This window comes from Acromyrmex echinatior, chromosome 1 (genome assembly GCF_024713525.1).
Source record: "Acromyrmex echinatior isolate Ae372 chromosome 1, ASM2471352v2, whole genome shotgun sequence".
Taxonomy (NCBI): domain Eukaryota; kingdom Metazoa; phylum Arthropoda; class Insecta; order Hymenoptera; family Formicidae; genus Acromyrmex; species Acromyrmex echinatior.
The window spans coordinates 20,789,870-20,806,379 of NC_141852.1; the positions used below are offsets into that span (position 1 = coordinate 20,789,870).

Sequence of the window (16,510 nt, forward strand, 5' to 3'; positions counted from 1 at the left end):
TACAAAATTTATTGTAAAAAAAACACTTGTTAACTGAATTGTGTTGCCAGACCGAAAATTTAGTCGACGCGTAGTTTTAGAACTCTATATACAATATATATATATATATATATATATATATATATATAATTACTCTGAAATATTATTATTATGTTATTAATATGTATGTTGTTAATATATATAACTAATAAATATTACACTAAGTTTATAATGGACTGTAATATTGGTCAGAACAATTTTATTCACTTTGTACGTTTATTTTGTAAGCAATTATATTCACATTTTTCATTATATTATATCATTATTTCATTGTTTCGGTATCTTTTGTTTTAAAATTAAAGGCAACTTTATGACTCATTAATTATATAGCGTATTTGCACTATTAATCATGGGCGTCGACTAGAGTGTGATTCATATGGAGTATTCCACACTTGAAATTTTTCGATGTATGGAATTCCACATTTGGAAATCCAAAGAATGTATAAATTATTTTTTGACGAAATAATTTATTATTTAATATTTTATTGAATTTAAAAGTTAAAATTGAAAATAAAAGTTAATTAAACTATATATGTTGCAAAGTTGCGTGTTTACAACTTGATCGGCGATTGTCTCTTTCACGATTGTCGACTGGTATTTCACGAGTAATATTGATCGCATTATTACAATATATAAAACGGATTTTGATAGGAGCAAATTAAAACTACATCAAACGATGTTTTATAATATAGTGGAGGACAAGAAAATAGAGATTTGTAATTTAAAATTTTTGAAAAAAGATGTAGCCGTGAGAGAAATTATATCAGAATACACAAAAAATGATAAAACTTCTACTTACAATCCCGGCAACATCCTACACTGCGAAAAAATCTTTTTCGGCTCTTAGGAGATTAAAAACTTATCTACGTCCTACGGTACTTCCAATTTTGTTAAATAGTACGATTGTTTTGCATATTCATTCAGATGTTGTACAAAATCATAATTTAAAAATTATAATGGATGAATTTATAAGCAGAAACAAAATTCCAAATTTGGATATTCTACATGATTACATATATTATATATATATACTATATATGAAAAATATATGCAACAAATATATAGGTATATATATATAACAAAAATATATGTGCAACAGTTTTAATCACGAGACTCTTTTTTTTGTTATCCGTCCGCTCTTACCTCCCTTCACTAATTCGTTACTCCATACTTGGCACAAATCTGAGTCCCCTATTCCCCTGCTATTAATACGTAATATTTTTGATATAATGATTTTGCTTTTATATAATATTATAACATAAAAAATAATATGCAAAATAATGATAAAATAAGTTTCATATCTTTATTAAATAATAATTTTTAAATATTTTTATAAAATATATTTTATATATATTAGGTGTTGGAATTAATTCGTAGCGTTTTACAAGTGATGGGAAGTACTTTCATTAATGTATTTTTTAATGCTCATGTGAAATAAATAACATTCTTTCATTAAAAACGCTACGAATTAATTCCAACACCTAATATTTCTACATACATATATTATAATTCTATCAATTAATCTATTTAAAGAATAGTTACTTAACATATTTTTACTCTCAAATGAAAAATGTGAATTGTTGACAATATTATTTTATAGTTATTGTTTTAACACGTTTTTTTTCTTTTTAAATAACTATTTTTTACGAATCTTTAAATATGCAAGTCCATCGAGAATCTACAATAAAAAAGGGTTATAAAAATTACATCATTTTTTAAAAGTATTACAAGCTATTCAATGTGCTACCTAATGTATTTCTATTTAATATTTATTTAATTTCTACTTACTCTTTTCAGAAAATTGTGGTTAAATCCATATTTATTATTTCCAAATATTAATAAACCAGAAAATTGTCAATAATATACAATATGTTGTTCAAATCATTCCACATGATCGTTTATGTAAAAAGAGAAATATTGCAATATAAATAAATATTTATATTATGATAAATTATCATTTGCTAAGTTCTCTGATAATAGAGAATTTGATTTAATCATTTTAATGGATATTGTTTAGATCTAATAAGACAGATCGTCAGATTGATTGTGCCGATCGGATTTCAGTGGTGTAGCTACAAGCTGTTTCGTCTCGATTACACTATGGGCAGTGTTCATCATCGCTTTGGGTATCGCTAGTCATACAGAAATGTTGATATGTCGACCGCTATACGATCCTAACTATCATACTATGGAAGTTGTGTTGGAAACTCGAATGTTTTTAGGAAGAAGGCTCGCATTACCTCTCAAGGATCTCTTTGAGTAAGTTTTTAATTAATCTAATAAAGCTTCATGATATTCGATCTTAAATTATTGTAGAAACTGCAAATTATAAAGTGGATACTGTTACAAGAATTATCGATTAAAAAACATTTTTTAGATCCATGTCAATCATATTTCTAATGAGAATACATTTTTTATGATTATTTAGGAAAATAATGTTTTAGGAATTTTAACGAAAATACCGTATCGTTGAGTTTAATAACATTTATTTTTATGTAGTTTAACTGTACACTGCAGTGTAAATTACACTTATATTTTTTATTACATCCCCTCAGGTTATAACATGTAGACACAACGATTTACAATGCGTATTTTCAGTACCAATGTTTATTTGCAGAAAATGTCGAAACAACGAGGCAGCTTATCCCGCCTTGGGGTTGGAAAACGCGATGAAACTGGAATATTTGACTGCACATTGGGCATGGCCAGGCCTGTCTAGAGCAATTTCAAGTATTAAAGTTGATTTAAAGGGTCTACAAATATTAACGCCAAATTTACGACAATGTCTTCAGGATCTCTTATACGCCTGTGGTTTGAATCTCACCGCGCATAGAATTATGGTACTTATCACAATTTATTTATAAACGTTTATTTGTTACTCTTGTTAAATATACTTCAACTTTTTATTTTTATATTCTTCAAAATGAAAGCAAAGATTTTGTATTTTATTTATGATAAAAACGAAGATTTTTAGACTTTAACAACTTGATTAAAGTCTTCAGATTACTTTGGCTTTGAAGAATTTTTTCGAAAGAAAAATCTACTGGCATTAAAGGAAAGTAACAAATTGCGCAGCTGCATCACTACGTAGTGCTAGACGGGTACTTTGATAAACGACACAGATTTCACAACGAGTTGTTTCCATGATTATGGTGTAAACTACTAATTAAAGTCTATTTAGCTGTGCATAACTACGTCAATTTATTAAGTGTAATAACATACACATATATACATTTATTTTAATATTCTATAATCTCTATATGGAAAATTATTCATGTAATTAACATGCTTTTCCATTTTTTACAATAATATTTTAAGTAGCGAAATTTTGTAAAAAAGATTAAAAGAAAAGTTGATAATATGATAATGTAGACTCCATGTACAATTTTATAATATTATAATTAATATCTTTTTTTTCCAAAAAGTTTTTAATTTGTTTTTAGAGATAGATATCAAAACAATTACTGTTACAACTAACACGATCTTTTGGTTAACAATTAATATTTATCTAAAACAAAGTATATTAAAGTTTTTTTTAATATGATTTTAATATTAACATGATTTAGTTCATAAATAATGAGTCAATTTAATACCAAGTTTAATATGATTAAATTTGTAAGTAACAAGTTTATATTCTAAATTAATTTTTAAATTGCTATATTCTTCTATTTGGAGGAGATAAATAAATTAGAATAACTGTATTTTCGCGATGTAATTAAATGTAAATTTGTCAGTGTTTTTGTATTGTATTGGGTTGCCTAAGTAATGTGAGTTCCGAGTTTTTAATGAGAAATGTTGCAATTATTTTTCGTAAAAAAATTTTAGTGATTATTATTTTATTAAAAAGTTCCTGGAGGACTTTTGCAAAGTGAGGGAGAAGTGCTCGTAATAAACATTTACGAGGATTAACGCAAAAAGTATTAGGAGAATATATTCACGAAAAGAAACTTTTGAACTTGATAATATCTCAATACGTTAATTAAGGAAGTTCTATAAATTCAGGCTGTTTAAACTTTAGGAAATAAAAAAACATAAAAAAATCAAATTTTATAAAAATATGGGAAAGGAAAACACTTCATTATCACATTCAAATAGTCACATCATAATATCGTTTTTCATTTAAACATTTTTTTCCTTTTTGTAAATTGTCTTAATCATTTCAAATGTATTTTATATTATTTTATATTAAACTTAGAATAATTATTATTTATTATCGTTAACTTGAATAAAATTGAAAAATAAAATTAAATACAAAAAAAGAATTGTACGAAATGAAGATCCACTTTATCATCTTTTCTTCTATACTTTCCAGGAAATCATTTTTTTTATTTTCCAATTATCATAACTGCTATTTTCTATCCGTTCACAGATCCAAGGTCCGATTCTGAGTAAAGATATAAGTACATTGTCTGATCAACTGGACAATGTATCCCGTCAGCTACAGGATCGAAGTATTGCCAGGGAACTGCAAAGCATTGGAATAACAATGAGGGATCTGACATTGCGACAGGTGAAACCGCTAATGAGGTTACAGGATGATCTGGTCTATCGTCTTGCAGTTCTAGAATTGCAGGTGCAACCTCTTTGGCGTCAAGTTAATCAATCGATTTCGCATCTAAGGACGATACAATATTACATAGATCATCAGGGAGAGAAGATTGCTCAATCGGTGAATGATATTCAAAAGTTCTTCTTCGCAAATTATTTTAAAAAATACATATATTCTATTCATGAGGATTATTCAGAAAGCATAAATATTAAAATTTATCGTTCAATAATCGTATGTGCAGAAAACAAAGTCGTATGTGGACCGACTATCGAATTATCTAGATCAATGGCGGACTCACGTATTCTCTGAGATGGATAGGGAAATATCCAAATGTCGACCTTTATGGGACGTTCTAGAAGGATTAAGATATTTGCTATGTGCTCACATTTTAAGCCCTCTTGTATGTATAATTTAGAATGTATGATTAAATATATCAGTTAAATATTGAATAATTTCATTATAAGTGAGAAAAACAAGAAAAAACACAAATATTCAATGTGTAATAGCAGAAATAACTGAAAACAATTAAAATTTCATTTTTAATGAAATGTCTTATATAATCTATACTTTTAGGATGGTTTCTGGTTTGCCACGTTGATAGGCGCAATTGTTATGATAATTAGCACACCAACAGCTCATATTTTGTCATTAGTATACAAAAAATCGTCCAGTTTTGTAGAAGATGCTACTCTATTGTCAACAAGAGCGTTAGTATTCTCAATTAATTGACAATCTAAAAGAAAAAAAACATATGATCAAAATGATCAAAAAATAAAAATATATCTTTTTTTTTTTCAGAGAAAGTCTCAATACGGATGACGACAGAACGTGGCAGATGCCAGAGTAAGTAAGATTAATGTACTTTCTTACTTTATATTTGGATAATTACAATATAATATTAAAAGCGTGTATAAAATCATGTTTCATTAAAATTATGTTTGTAAACTTTTGTTTATAATTGCAATTATATTTTATAGTCCACCGCCGCCGCCACAAAGCAATTGGTAACAGACGAAGGCGAAGGACGATGACCTCGCGTTGCAGGTAGACTCAGAAAGAAACTAATATAGCATTAGGATTTAATATTAGCAAAAATATTGATGAAGCTTAAAGTATAAATCGTACAAAATAAGTTTTACTTGTGTCTAACTCATTGCAAGCAAATTTCTAAAAGCCAACTCATATATTTTTATGAAGTCTACTCGGTCTTAGAATTGTATCATTTGTGCGAAGATTTCTTCATGCGTTTGTTTGTTAAAAAATAAACTTCTCAAACATATTAGTTAACTTATTTTTCTTTTTGCATCATATTTGTGAACACAGCAGTTACACGACAGATTGTCTCACAAGATAAAAGCACATTCACAACATGGACACGAATGAAGAAGTGCTTGCTTCACCTATGGAATTGTTAGCAATACAATAATACATCCCCATATGTTCCTCATCTAGCCGAGCCAATTGCATCCAAGATGTTCGCATGAGTGGTTCTGGACCATCGCTTGTATGTATGGTCGCCTGATGCTCCTCTCCTATAAATAAAACTACAGATTATATTAAATTCTATAATATGTTATGTTTGTATAATTATACACAGCAACTAAAATAAGTCTCAAGCAAATTTAATCCGCCGACAACATGAAATTTTAACTTTTCTACACTAAAAAAAAGATTAGCTGCTGTGTACAGCAAATTAGATAGTAAAATATGGCACAGCATTTTTAATTGATTGCAGCAGCCAATTTTTTTTGGCTGTGTTAGCTTATCGGAATCCTATACTGACATTGCGAATAGACTAACGCAATCAAAAATTGGCTGCTACAGCCAATTAAAAATGCTATGCCATATTTTATCATCTAATTTGTTGCAGCAGCCAATCTTTTTTTTCAGTGTGTCAGCAATAGAAGTCTTTGAGAAACAGAACAATTTTTTTATTGCTCCGGATTATATGAAAATGTAAAAAGATTTTAATATTCTTGTCAAAGCTTTAACAACGAGTTTTTACCATCATAGAAGTCGGATTTTATTTCACTTACCTTTTACAGATTTAAATTTATCTACCTCTACAATTCACGATTAAAAGATCGATAGTGCCTTTAAAGACCTCATATTGCCGACGGAGATTTAAATGTTATTGAATACTACTATATCACACGGATGATTTTTAAATTTATAATTTTTAATTTTATTCGTTCGACATTATATCCACAGATATTATATTTAGAACAATTTAATTAATTAATTTTATTTTATTTCAGTTGATGTATCGTAAATATTTTGTGAAATATTTTATTGTAACATTAATATTGTATATTGCATTACCCGGCAATTTCAATACTCTTCTCCCGTCAGCTGAATGAAATTCCCAAAAGATATCCGGCACTGGGAAGCCCTTTGCCTCACAATTAAGTGCGACGCGTTGACCAAAAGGTGAGACAACATCTTCCAAAGTTGTCAGAATCCAAGGTCTACTTTCACAAGGACCGAGATGCTGTAATCTCAAGGAAGATGAGTTTCTGAGTTTCATCGCCTCTTCGTGCAACGCACATGGCGTCGAGTAAGTCTCATTATTGCTACCGCAGGCTGGGCTCTGTTCCATACAGACGCAAGCTGCTTCCGGTGCATCCTATATAGAAATTAAATTTATTTGTTTCTATTAATTTTACGTATGTTTTTCCTATAATGTAAGATGTTGCTACTGTTATTTTCTTATTACTACTATTTTTTTTTCACTTTGCAAACAGAATGACTATCATTTGATATTCAGAGACAAAACAATTGTCTCACATTTTACTATGGAGAAGTTAAATCGTTTAAAGTTGGTAATGTGCTACTTTGTGCGCCACATGTCTTCGCTATATCCTGAGAATTTCAATGATACAAACATAACACGCGAATTGTCTTCATAGATAGTTCGCTCAACCAGGAGAATAATTAATGTCTGTTTAAACAGTTTAAAGTATAAGTTTAATGCAATTAAATGGTTGATGTAAACAATTAGTATTCGTATACAGTCAACCGAAATGAGCTTTGAGAGATCTATGGCTATTAATATGGCTCCTACCCCTTAAGACTATATAGCGAAAAGTATTCTTATCCAGCCCGTGTCTATCATAAACGGTCTGCCTGATTGTTTGATTGCATGACGTGTGTGAGCATATATTCTCACAATGCGATCACGGCCCACGGTGCACGATAAGACGAAATTAGATGCGAAAAGGCCAGCGGAGCGGGTCAGCGACCGTAAGTCGTCGGTGACTGCAATCTTGAAGCTTAGATCTGACTGACAGCATAGCACAGTGGATGGATGATATACGTGAGACTGCGTTAGATATCGTTTGCGCAATGACTCGTGATTCCCATTTTTATATCAAACTAACCCAGAAAGCGGGATATTTTATTACCGCGCTCATTGAGAGCGAGTGATCTAGAACGTGGTCTTCTTAGGTCTTAATTGAGAAAGTGAATTTATCACTTACAGAAGTGATAAATATTCCATGTGACTCGTGCTCTTAGCTTTGCGCGAATTCAACGAATGCTCTTGAAAATAATCTACTCTTTAAAGAAATCTAGTACATAGCAATAGCGTGTAAATTATTTTATATTCATATTATAAAATTTATTGAAAATAGAGACACTAATAAATAGTATGTCTAATAAAACAATTGTTGTGATGTCTTTGTCTTTAAATTGACTTTCGGACTATCTATATATACAATTATGTTAAATCGGCGATAATATCATGTAAGTTGTTAGACAGCCATTACGAGACTATGTGAAATCAGACGAGATCGAACGAGAGCCAATTATTACACCTGAAAAAGTACACGATCCAAACATGTGATCTATCAATTGTCGAGCATGTGACAACATAGGTGTGTACCGAGTCCTTTTCGAAAATAGAATAACTCAATCAGTAACACAAACAGTTATGTTCGAATGTAGTGGAACAAGCGAATAAACTCTAGAAATTTGCTTACACAACTAAATTGAAAATTTTTCAGAGATACAAGGCGACATACACATTCTCTGCGATATTGAGAAAACCGATTTTGTAAGATATTAAACTTTGTTTCTCGCTAGATATTAAAGTAAAATTAATCGTGCATTTAAAGATCTCATTTAGCGCTTGTAAAAACAAACTGCATTTTTGTACCTTTTCTTGTAAATCGGAGCGTAACTCGCATAGATAATTTCTTGCGCAGTATCCATCATTACGGCTTTTTGGAGATAAAAGTGGAATGCTCGCGTTCCAACATGGTTCATCGAGGAGACGAGCGCACAAACCAGTTTCCGGACAACATCCACAAGGATCAGGAACCGAGCCCAACAAGCATTTTCCAGGATTCTCTGGACATCTATTTATGTACAATGAATGAAAAAAGATTTTAATATTGATTTTAATATTGATTATGGCAGCTTATCGAATTTTTATTTTTATTTTTCTAATTTATAAATATAGTTATGATTAGAAAAAAAAGCAGTATTTTTTAGAGTATTTCTTAGAGTATTTGTATTTCGAGAAAAGTACTATTTTTTGTCTTAAATTATAACTCCTTACAATACAAATTAAGAAAAAAATACATAGAAAAATGGAAACTCTAATATTTTTAATATCCTCTAATATTCTTTTGCTGAATAATTTTTTCTTCAAGCTTCTTTGCGGTCATTTTATATTATGCTACAATCATTGATTATATTCAACTTTAATTACGACCGCGTGTACCTGTAATATCCGCACTCAATGCAACCCTCTGGTTGCGCTTTCTCAGTGACACTCTTATTTTCGATGGTTCCAGCGACAGCGGGAGTACCTCGTCGGAATGTGGCACAGAACACCAACACCGCCAAAAACGTGAACGGAAACGCTCTCCGGCACGTCATTTCGCCGACTGATAGAAAGCGCGAACGTCATTCGCCATGTCACTCCCGATGTGATGGGGGAGGCTAAACTATTATGTACCACATATATTAAAAAAAGTCCCGCAAAGTAATCGTTATATACAATACATTCTCGTCATTTAATAAGAATTATACGTATTTTATAGATTTAAATCGCAGAAAAAATATTATACAATAAAATAAAAAAATTAATATTCTCTTCTTCGTGGTTTGGTACGTTGATAAATCATTTATTTATCGTTATACATTGTTTTACATTTTACGAGTATTTTTATTGTGCCATGAACTTTATATTTGATAACAATGCGTAGCTTATAGGCTATTGATCAAATTTATATTTCATGCTAACTTTGATTGCAAATTTTCAGTATAAGTGTCCGCTTACATATCTACTTATGCATTTTGATGAAAATTAAAATTTTTATTTATTATTAGAGAAAATTAAATTTTTTTATTTTTCATTTCGTCTCGTTTAATCGCACGTACAAGGATACATTGTGTAATTATAAGCTCAGATATTTCCAGCAGACTCTCTTGCGTAATAAGTAACGACGATAAAAGGTTGAACCGGAGGACCAGATAACAGCTATAAGAATCAGCAGCACGAAGGATATTAATGCCAACGGGCTCGGAATAAGAGTCGAATAGCCGATGCCACCAAGATTAGAAAACACATCACAGCATGCCTTCCTTTCGTTTTTCTTTTCGTATGCTATCGATGTTTCCTCCGACGTACAGCTGACACCTACTGGATGCACCACATCACGTGACACATTGGTCCTTTGGTTACAACATAAGGTACAGTAAATATCAGTCTCTCACGCATTGCACATAATTAAAGTAACAAAACAGATTTCCTAAGTTTCTCAAAATTTTTGAACACAAATTTTTTTATATAAATTTATTTTTTGTGGATTTAAAATGAATACGTTTTTTGAAATCGATGAAATTAAGAAGACTTGTAATTTTATAGTGATATTTAATCCCATTTTTTTTTATGAATCACATAAGTAAATTTGTGTAAAATATAAAATATTAGACATTAGATATATTCGCATAAAGCATTAAAATCATTTTTAACGTATTTTTGTAAAATATCATTTTGAACAAGAAATTTATTTTTAAATTTAAAGAAAGAGAGCTACTGATATTAAAATACTAATTCGATTTTTGAAAATGTTTAGATTTTTTAAAAATATTCTCTCTTTTCTTTCTTAAACGTATTAATAATTAATTTTCTGTATTAATAGCAGAAATATCTTACAGATAAATATTCCCTCGGAATTTTATTCACATTCCTATTGTTCCTATCGCTAGTCATTTTAAAATATAACAGAAGCGAGCAGTCTTGATTTATAAAGTGATAAAACTGGCAACATTCCTATACGACTTAGGTAAAGAAGATTAAATCGTCGCGAATAGTAGAAGATCGCAATTTTAAAACGCATTCAATAGCATTACTCAATTTTCTCGTTGTAAGCTAGTATCTTCTTTCAAAGATCCACCATTCCTGCGTCGTCTGTCGATTCCATGTGTCGATGTGGTTGTCGGATTGCTTTTGCTTATTGAAGCATCCGCCAACAATCTGACACGCGCTCGCGGAACATTGCAAAAAGTAACTCTATGTTGTTGTCGAAACAGCGTTTTATTTGGAGTTGATAAATCTCTTACCCGATTAAATGATTTAATGCGACTCAATAATCTTGCCAAAACAGGATTCCTAGACACGTTTCCGCCAGCGGCCGGACATTCCTTGCGGAATACACAATCGGACTTTGTATCATTGTTGGATGGAATATGACATGGAGTACATGGAGTGTACCATGAATCCTTCGAAGATTTTTCAGTGGTACATGCTTCAAAAGCCTTTGTTGTATTTTCAAAAGCGATCTCATCCCTTTGCTCCGGCACATCACACGAGCCAGGATCGACAGACTTCGAAGGATTTGTGGTATCCGTTAAATTAATAAATGTTTTTGACGTTGAATTTTGTATAGATTCCTCGTCTAATATTAAATCGCGACTTTGATCAGCATATTTGGACTCATCCTCGGATCCAGCGCAATCCGTCACGCAATAACAATAGTTACTATCTTTTTTAACACATGTTTTTCGTGCCTTATCGTCATTTTGTTCATTACAGATGTTACTTTTCGAGTTTTTATCGCTAATGATCTCACGCCAAGACTGACCTGTACAGGGCGAAGAGAGTCGATCGTTACGCTCAGTGCAAAAGGTCAATTCTCTGCAAGGCATCGGAGGATGACAAGACGAAGTGATCGAAATTGGTCGGCAGGATGGACATGGTGAGTTAGGTTGGCAAGAATCCTTGGTTGAAATGGATCGTTGACACTTGAAAGATGTGCATGGATTGCAGGATGGTGGTAGACATCTTGGTTGACACGAGCAATGATACTTGGGGCAGGGTGGTAATCGAGGAGATGGACAGCAGAGACGCGCGTTGGGACATTTAATCATCACTTTTGGGAATCTTCGTTCGCTAGGTGGACAGGCGCATTCCGGGCTGGATGGACAATCGCAGGAACACTCGTGAGTAGCACGTGCGTCCACATGAATTGGTGGCGGGCAATTACAGCTGCGTGGCATCGGTTGGCACAGGCAGTAACTACTCGTATTAGACTGGCAACAATTGCGCTTTTTTAAGATGGATTTCAGGGCACAGGACTGACAATCGGATGTCCGATGTGACGAAGGATATCTGCATTGCGAAGAGCAGCAAGACGAAGCGATCGATGAGCAATCCACGTTAGGAGAATTATAGTGGGTCGATGAGTAGCTACAGCTTGGCGGTGAGCAACCACCGCCTGCTTCCCGTTTCAGAGGTTTGGGTGATGACGATTTATCTGCTGGTACCATTTCCGATTTGCTTGCTCCACCCGCTAAACGACGGCTCCCACAGCATTTCTGTCGAAGATAGAAGAATCTTAGACGACAGTTACAAAGCGAGGCACGACTTATCGCTCGAACCGCAGTTACCGGAATCATCGTCTTAAAATGCTGTTCGTTTGTAAAAATCGCAATGTAATCACGATGATATCTTTTCAAATTACGTAATGATAAATGTAATAGACATAATGACCATGCATATTAAAGTTACAGCAGCTGAGTTAAGGTTGCATTTTAATCGTTTAACATTTTAAACGTTCCAATTACTAAGCCATTAAAGTCTGTATACAAATTAGTTTGGCCAACTTTACGGATTTTACTGAATAATTAAGAAACTTTGAAACGTTCGCTACCTACTTCTAACTATACTATGCTAATTTACATAAATCGAGTACGCGAACCAACCGCGCCTGAATTAAATCCTTGCAGTCTTCCCATCAAATTTAATTAAAGTGTACACAGGATGTCAGAAACATATCCGCGCCTTGCATTGTTCACTCTGCATTTCTTAACCACTTCTAACCCTGCTATTCCATAAGTTGGTCATAATTATATAGTAACATAAATTTGAATTCACAAGACAAATGGATATGTTCTAATATTTTACTGAAATATAATTATATTGATGTTATTATTAATATTAGAATTAGTATTAGTATTACAGGTTAAAAAAATATATATGTTACAATATTAATATTATATATATATATATATATATATATATATATATATATAAAATACGTAAATTTAATATATGAGGGAATATGTTTAAGTAATATAAAATTATGTATACTAATATTTTATATATATATTTTTATTATTAATATTAGAATTTTTTAAGTAAAAATTAAGCAATCTTAAACTGAATGGCGAAATTAAGTAAATCTTAGTTGTTTTCTTCGCGCTAATATTTACTTCTATTTTTCATCACAGTAAAAACATGCAAAATTTACTACCTCAAAGGAATCTCAAGCGCATTTTAAAGGGTATCTCAACGAGGAATCCACCTTGGTGTGTACCTGACAGTCCGATGTAGTACCGGAACATGGAGCCGTTGGTGAAAGACACGGTCGGGATGAAGCGACAGTTCTGCTGCGAACAAAATGCAATACGGTGCAAAATAAGGAAATTCAATAATTCTTTCAATATCTTCTTCAAATCTTTGAAGGGAAATATTCTCTTAGCGTTCATATTCATTTGAGAATTCTTTCTATAAAAAAAAATAAAGAAGAAAGAAATAGCGACACTACAAATAGACAGTGCTTTCACGAAAACAGAGATAAGCACTAACTCCACTTTCCTGCAAACGGTCAATAAGTTTACTCTGAAACATTGCGATGTCGCACACGAGCAACATTTTTCTTACGCACCAAAAACAACCGGAAGCGAAAGCTACTAAATTTTACAATGTTCTTTAACTCTAGAAAGCTATTACTATTGAATAATACAATATACTGCTATAGATACGTAAATTTTACGTATAAACAAATTAAGTTTAATTAATGTAACATAACATTCTTTATACATTTTACATTTTTTATAATAAAATATTTGTAATTTAAATTTTTGTAAACACAAATAATCTAAAAAAATAATTAATAAAATGCCAATTTGAACCAATTGGTTATTAATGTGTATTTTATATCATTTATTCAAAGTGAATAGTAAAACTTAATAATTTGATGACCAAGATTAACTCGGATATCATCACCATAATTTTTTGTATTTTATACATTAATAGTTTATACTCATATGCGCTATCATGTAATTTATTATTAATAGTTTAAGTAAATTTTTTTGTACTGAAGAGGACCTTGACCTCGAAACGTACGTTTCACTATTCACTTTGAATAGATGGTATAAAATACACACTAATAACCAGTGTTAACTCAAATTGGCATTTTATTTATTATTTTTTAGATTTTTCTTTAAAGCCTTGATTATCTTGTTACAAATAATCTAATTATTAACTTAAAGGGAAAGAAAAAATAAGCACACTGTCAAATTCAATTTTAGAATACTATGCAATATATAGTTCAATATGCATGTATCTTTTTATAAAACTTAAATGAAATATAATATATAATAACGTAAAGTTACATTTAAAAAATTGAAACCACTTATCATACTCTTTGTCATAATACTGACTACCAAGAGTAGTTCAATCAGAATTTTTTAAAATTTTCTTTGTTAGCTTTTCACAAATTGGATTGCTTAATGATTATTGAAGGTATAGTTCAACGCTTAATAACTTCAATTACCTATAAAATTTATTTATCATTAGCATTATTAATACGGACTATTGAAATACTTTAAAATAAAAGTAATCAATGCCACTGTTATTTGGAAATAAGAAAAATGAGCAAATGTTCTAGACTAATACAGAACTATTATTCTTTTCATCATCGTGTCACGCATTACATCGACTTCATTCGCGCCTGAGACATCAATATTGCTAAATCCTTGTTATTTACCATGGTCGGCTGCAGCGGCACTTGTATGCCTGCTGACGACCATGGTCGCTCCATTGACGGCGAAGCTCAGCGAAGTTATTCAACCATCGGTAATTCGATTTAGGTGGCACGTTACTATTCCAAATTTCCTCCTCGACGCACTGACATGGTCCGGGACATGCGCCCGTCGCGGCAGTTCCGGTGGGTCGCAAACCGCTACAACGGTGATTCAGGCATCCTACGTTACTTTGGCAATTACACGAAGATATGCTCGCCTTACAATTGCTTTCGCCTGATGCACAATTGTTTCCTGTATCACAATATGCAAGCTAAAAGCCATTGCATTCTTGAAACATATATGAGTTGACATATATGAATGAAGAGATATTAAAGGAAGAAAAACACTTTCAATGTGAATTTTTAGGATCTCAATATTTTGTTGTTACAAAAAGAAATGTATACGTTTATTCAGTTATAAAATAAATCTCTTTAAAGAGTATTTTTCTTGTGCAAACTGCATGTTTTCGAATAACATTATTCATTTTTGTTATCATCATAAATACATTTATTCCTTACATACTTTTATATTCATAGTATTATAGTGATTAATGACTTTTTATGATAATTAAAAATTATAATTCTTCATAAAATAATTCGGTAAAATGTAATTAAATTCGTATTATACAGTGACTATTAATGAAAGCTATTATAATATTCCTGCTTGTAAATGATGATAAATATCAAATTTTATGAATATTAATGAAAAATGATAAAAGATAATCAAATATTTAATTACGTATACATATAAAAAATATGGTTATTTTAACTTCAGAACCTGAAATTGTTATCATTGTTTTTAAGTTATTCAATACATACTAACCACAGCAACCAGTGCTAGGACATCGTCTGTTACCATCAATTTCATTATGGAAGGACATATTGATTTTTCTTCAAGATAAAATCTAATTTTTCGAAAGTGGGAACTTCGCGCAGGTATGCCATTTACGATTTGGAATAAATAATACAATCGACAGGAGCATTTATGCATAGTTTTGGCTTACATTTTTGAATAATCTGTTTTGTCGTTTTTGCTTTATTGATTTATCACTGACAAAGTGTGCTTCAACATGTGACTGAAAGTGTGAAGATAAGCGGAGATCGATTGCGAGAGATACGAAAATATATATCAAATCTTTAGTTTCGTTGTCATAGAAACAATTAAGGTGCACGATCTTTTATAACATTGAATGACTTGTGAATTATATCAAAAGAATTCTTTTTCATGTTTATAAAATTTTTTCATATATATAAAATTTTTATTATGAATGATGGAAATATTGTGCAAAAATTGTGTAAAAATTATAATATGTTACTTACATTATAAATATGAATTTATGTGATGACAAATATTACATAAAACAGTCATACCTCGCAAAATACAAACAAATTATATAAATTAAAACAGCGGTAATTAATATCGCTGCGCGTAGCTTAGCGCCGAGACACTGCCAGTGTCTTCAGATCTATATATTAATTGAGAATTGTGTAAAATTTTTTAATTAAACATTTTTCTTATATTTTTATTTTTTTATATTTTTGTTTCAAATATTTCGCATTATGCGCTGGGTTCATGCTATCTATATTATTACAATTAGATAAA

At 31.0% G+C, this 16,510-nt stretch overlaps 4 protein-coding genes across 5 annotated transcripts in view; 1 reads left to right on the forward strand and 3 right to left on the reverse strand.

The window, feature by feature from the left end:
* prom (prominin) overlaps positions 1-5,867 on the forward strand; it is a 26,465-nt gene extending 20,598 nt beyond the window's left edge. For both annotated transcript variants that reach the window (XM_087405254.1, XM_087405261.1), the window contains exons 11-17: positions 2,104-2,298; positions 2,657-2,879; positions 4,409-4,708; positions 4,830-4,988; positions 5,162-5,295; positions 5,387-5,431; positions 5,566-5,867. In XM_087405254.1, coding sequence (XP_087261380.1) covers positions 2,104-2,298; positions 2,657-2,879; positions 4,409-4,708; positions 4,830-4,988; positions 5,162-5,295; positions 5,387-5,431; positions 5,566-5,596 — 1,087 coding nt within the window. In that variant the 3' untranslated portion in view covers positions 5,597-5,867. The remainder of the gene's footprint in view (positions 1-2,103; positions 2,299-2,656; positions 2,880-4,408; positions 4,709-4,829; positions 4,989-5,161; positions 5,296-5,386; positions 5,432-5,565) is intronic.
* Positions 5,868-9,487, reverse strand: LOC105153101 (insulin-like growth factor-binding protein-related protein 1). The gene is made up of 4 exons (XM_011067740.2): positions 9,315-9,487; positions 8,745-8,946; positions 6,911-7,214; positions 5,868-6,120 (listed from the first exon to the last, which is right to left on the reverse strand). Exons 1-4 carry the CDS (start codon positions 9,470-9,472, stop codon positions 5,951-5,953), a joined length of 834 nt encoding a protein of 277 aa, XP_011066042.1. The 5' UTR covers positions 9,473-9,487; the 3' UTR covers positions 5,868-5,950.
* A 1,441-nt stretch (positions 9,488-10,928) lies between these two features.
* On the reverse strand, positions 10,929-12,859 carry LOC105153102 (Male-specific RNA 98Ca). The gene has a single exon (XM_011067741.2). It carries the CDS (start codon positions 12,494-12,496, stop codon positions 10,952-10,954), a length of 1,545 nt encoding a protein of 514 aa, XP_011066043.2. The 5' UTR covers positions 12,497-12,859; the 3' UTR covers positions 10,929-10,951.
* A 316-nt stretch (positions 12,860-13,175) lies between these two features.
* LOC147911038 (uncharacterized) lies at positions 13,176-15,788 on the reverse strand. Its single transcript, XM_087403362.1, has 3 exons — positions 15,731-15,788; positions 14,872-15,160; positions 13,176-13,489 (listed from the first exon to the last, which is right to left on the reverse strand). The coding sequence occupies exons 1-3, from the start codon at positions 15,786-15,788 to the stop codon at positions 13,366-13,368; spliced, it is 471 nt and encodes a 156-aa protein (XP_087259488.1). The 3' UTR covers positions 13,176-13,365.
* Between the last annotated feature and the right edge of the window lie 722 nt (positions 15,789-16,510).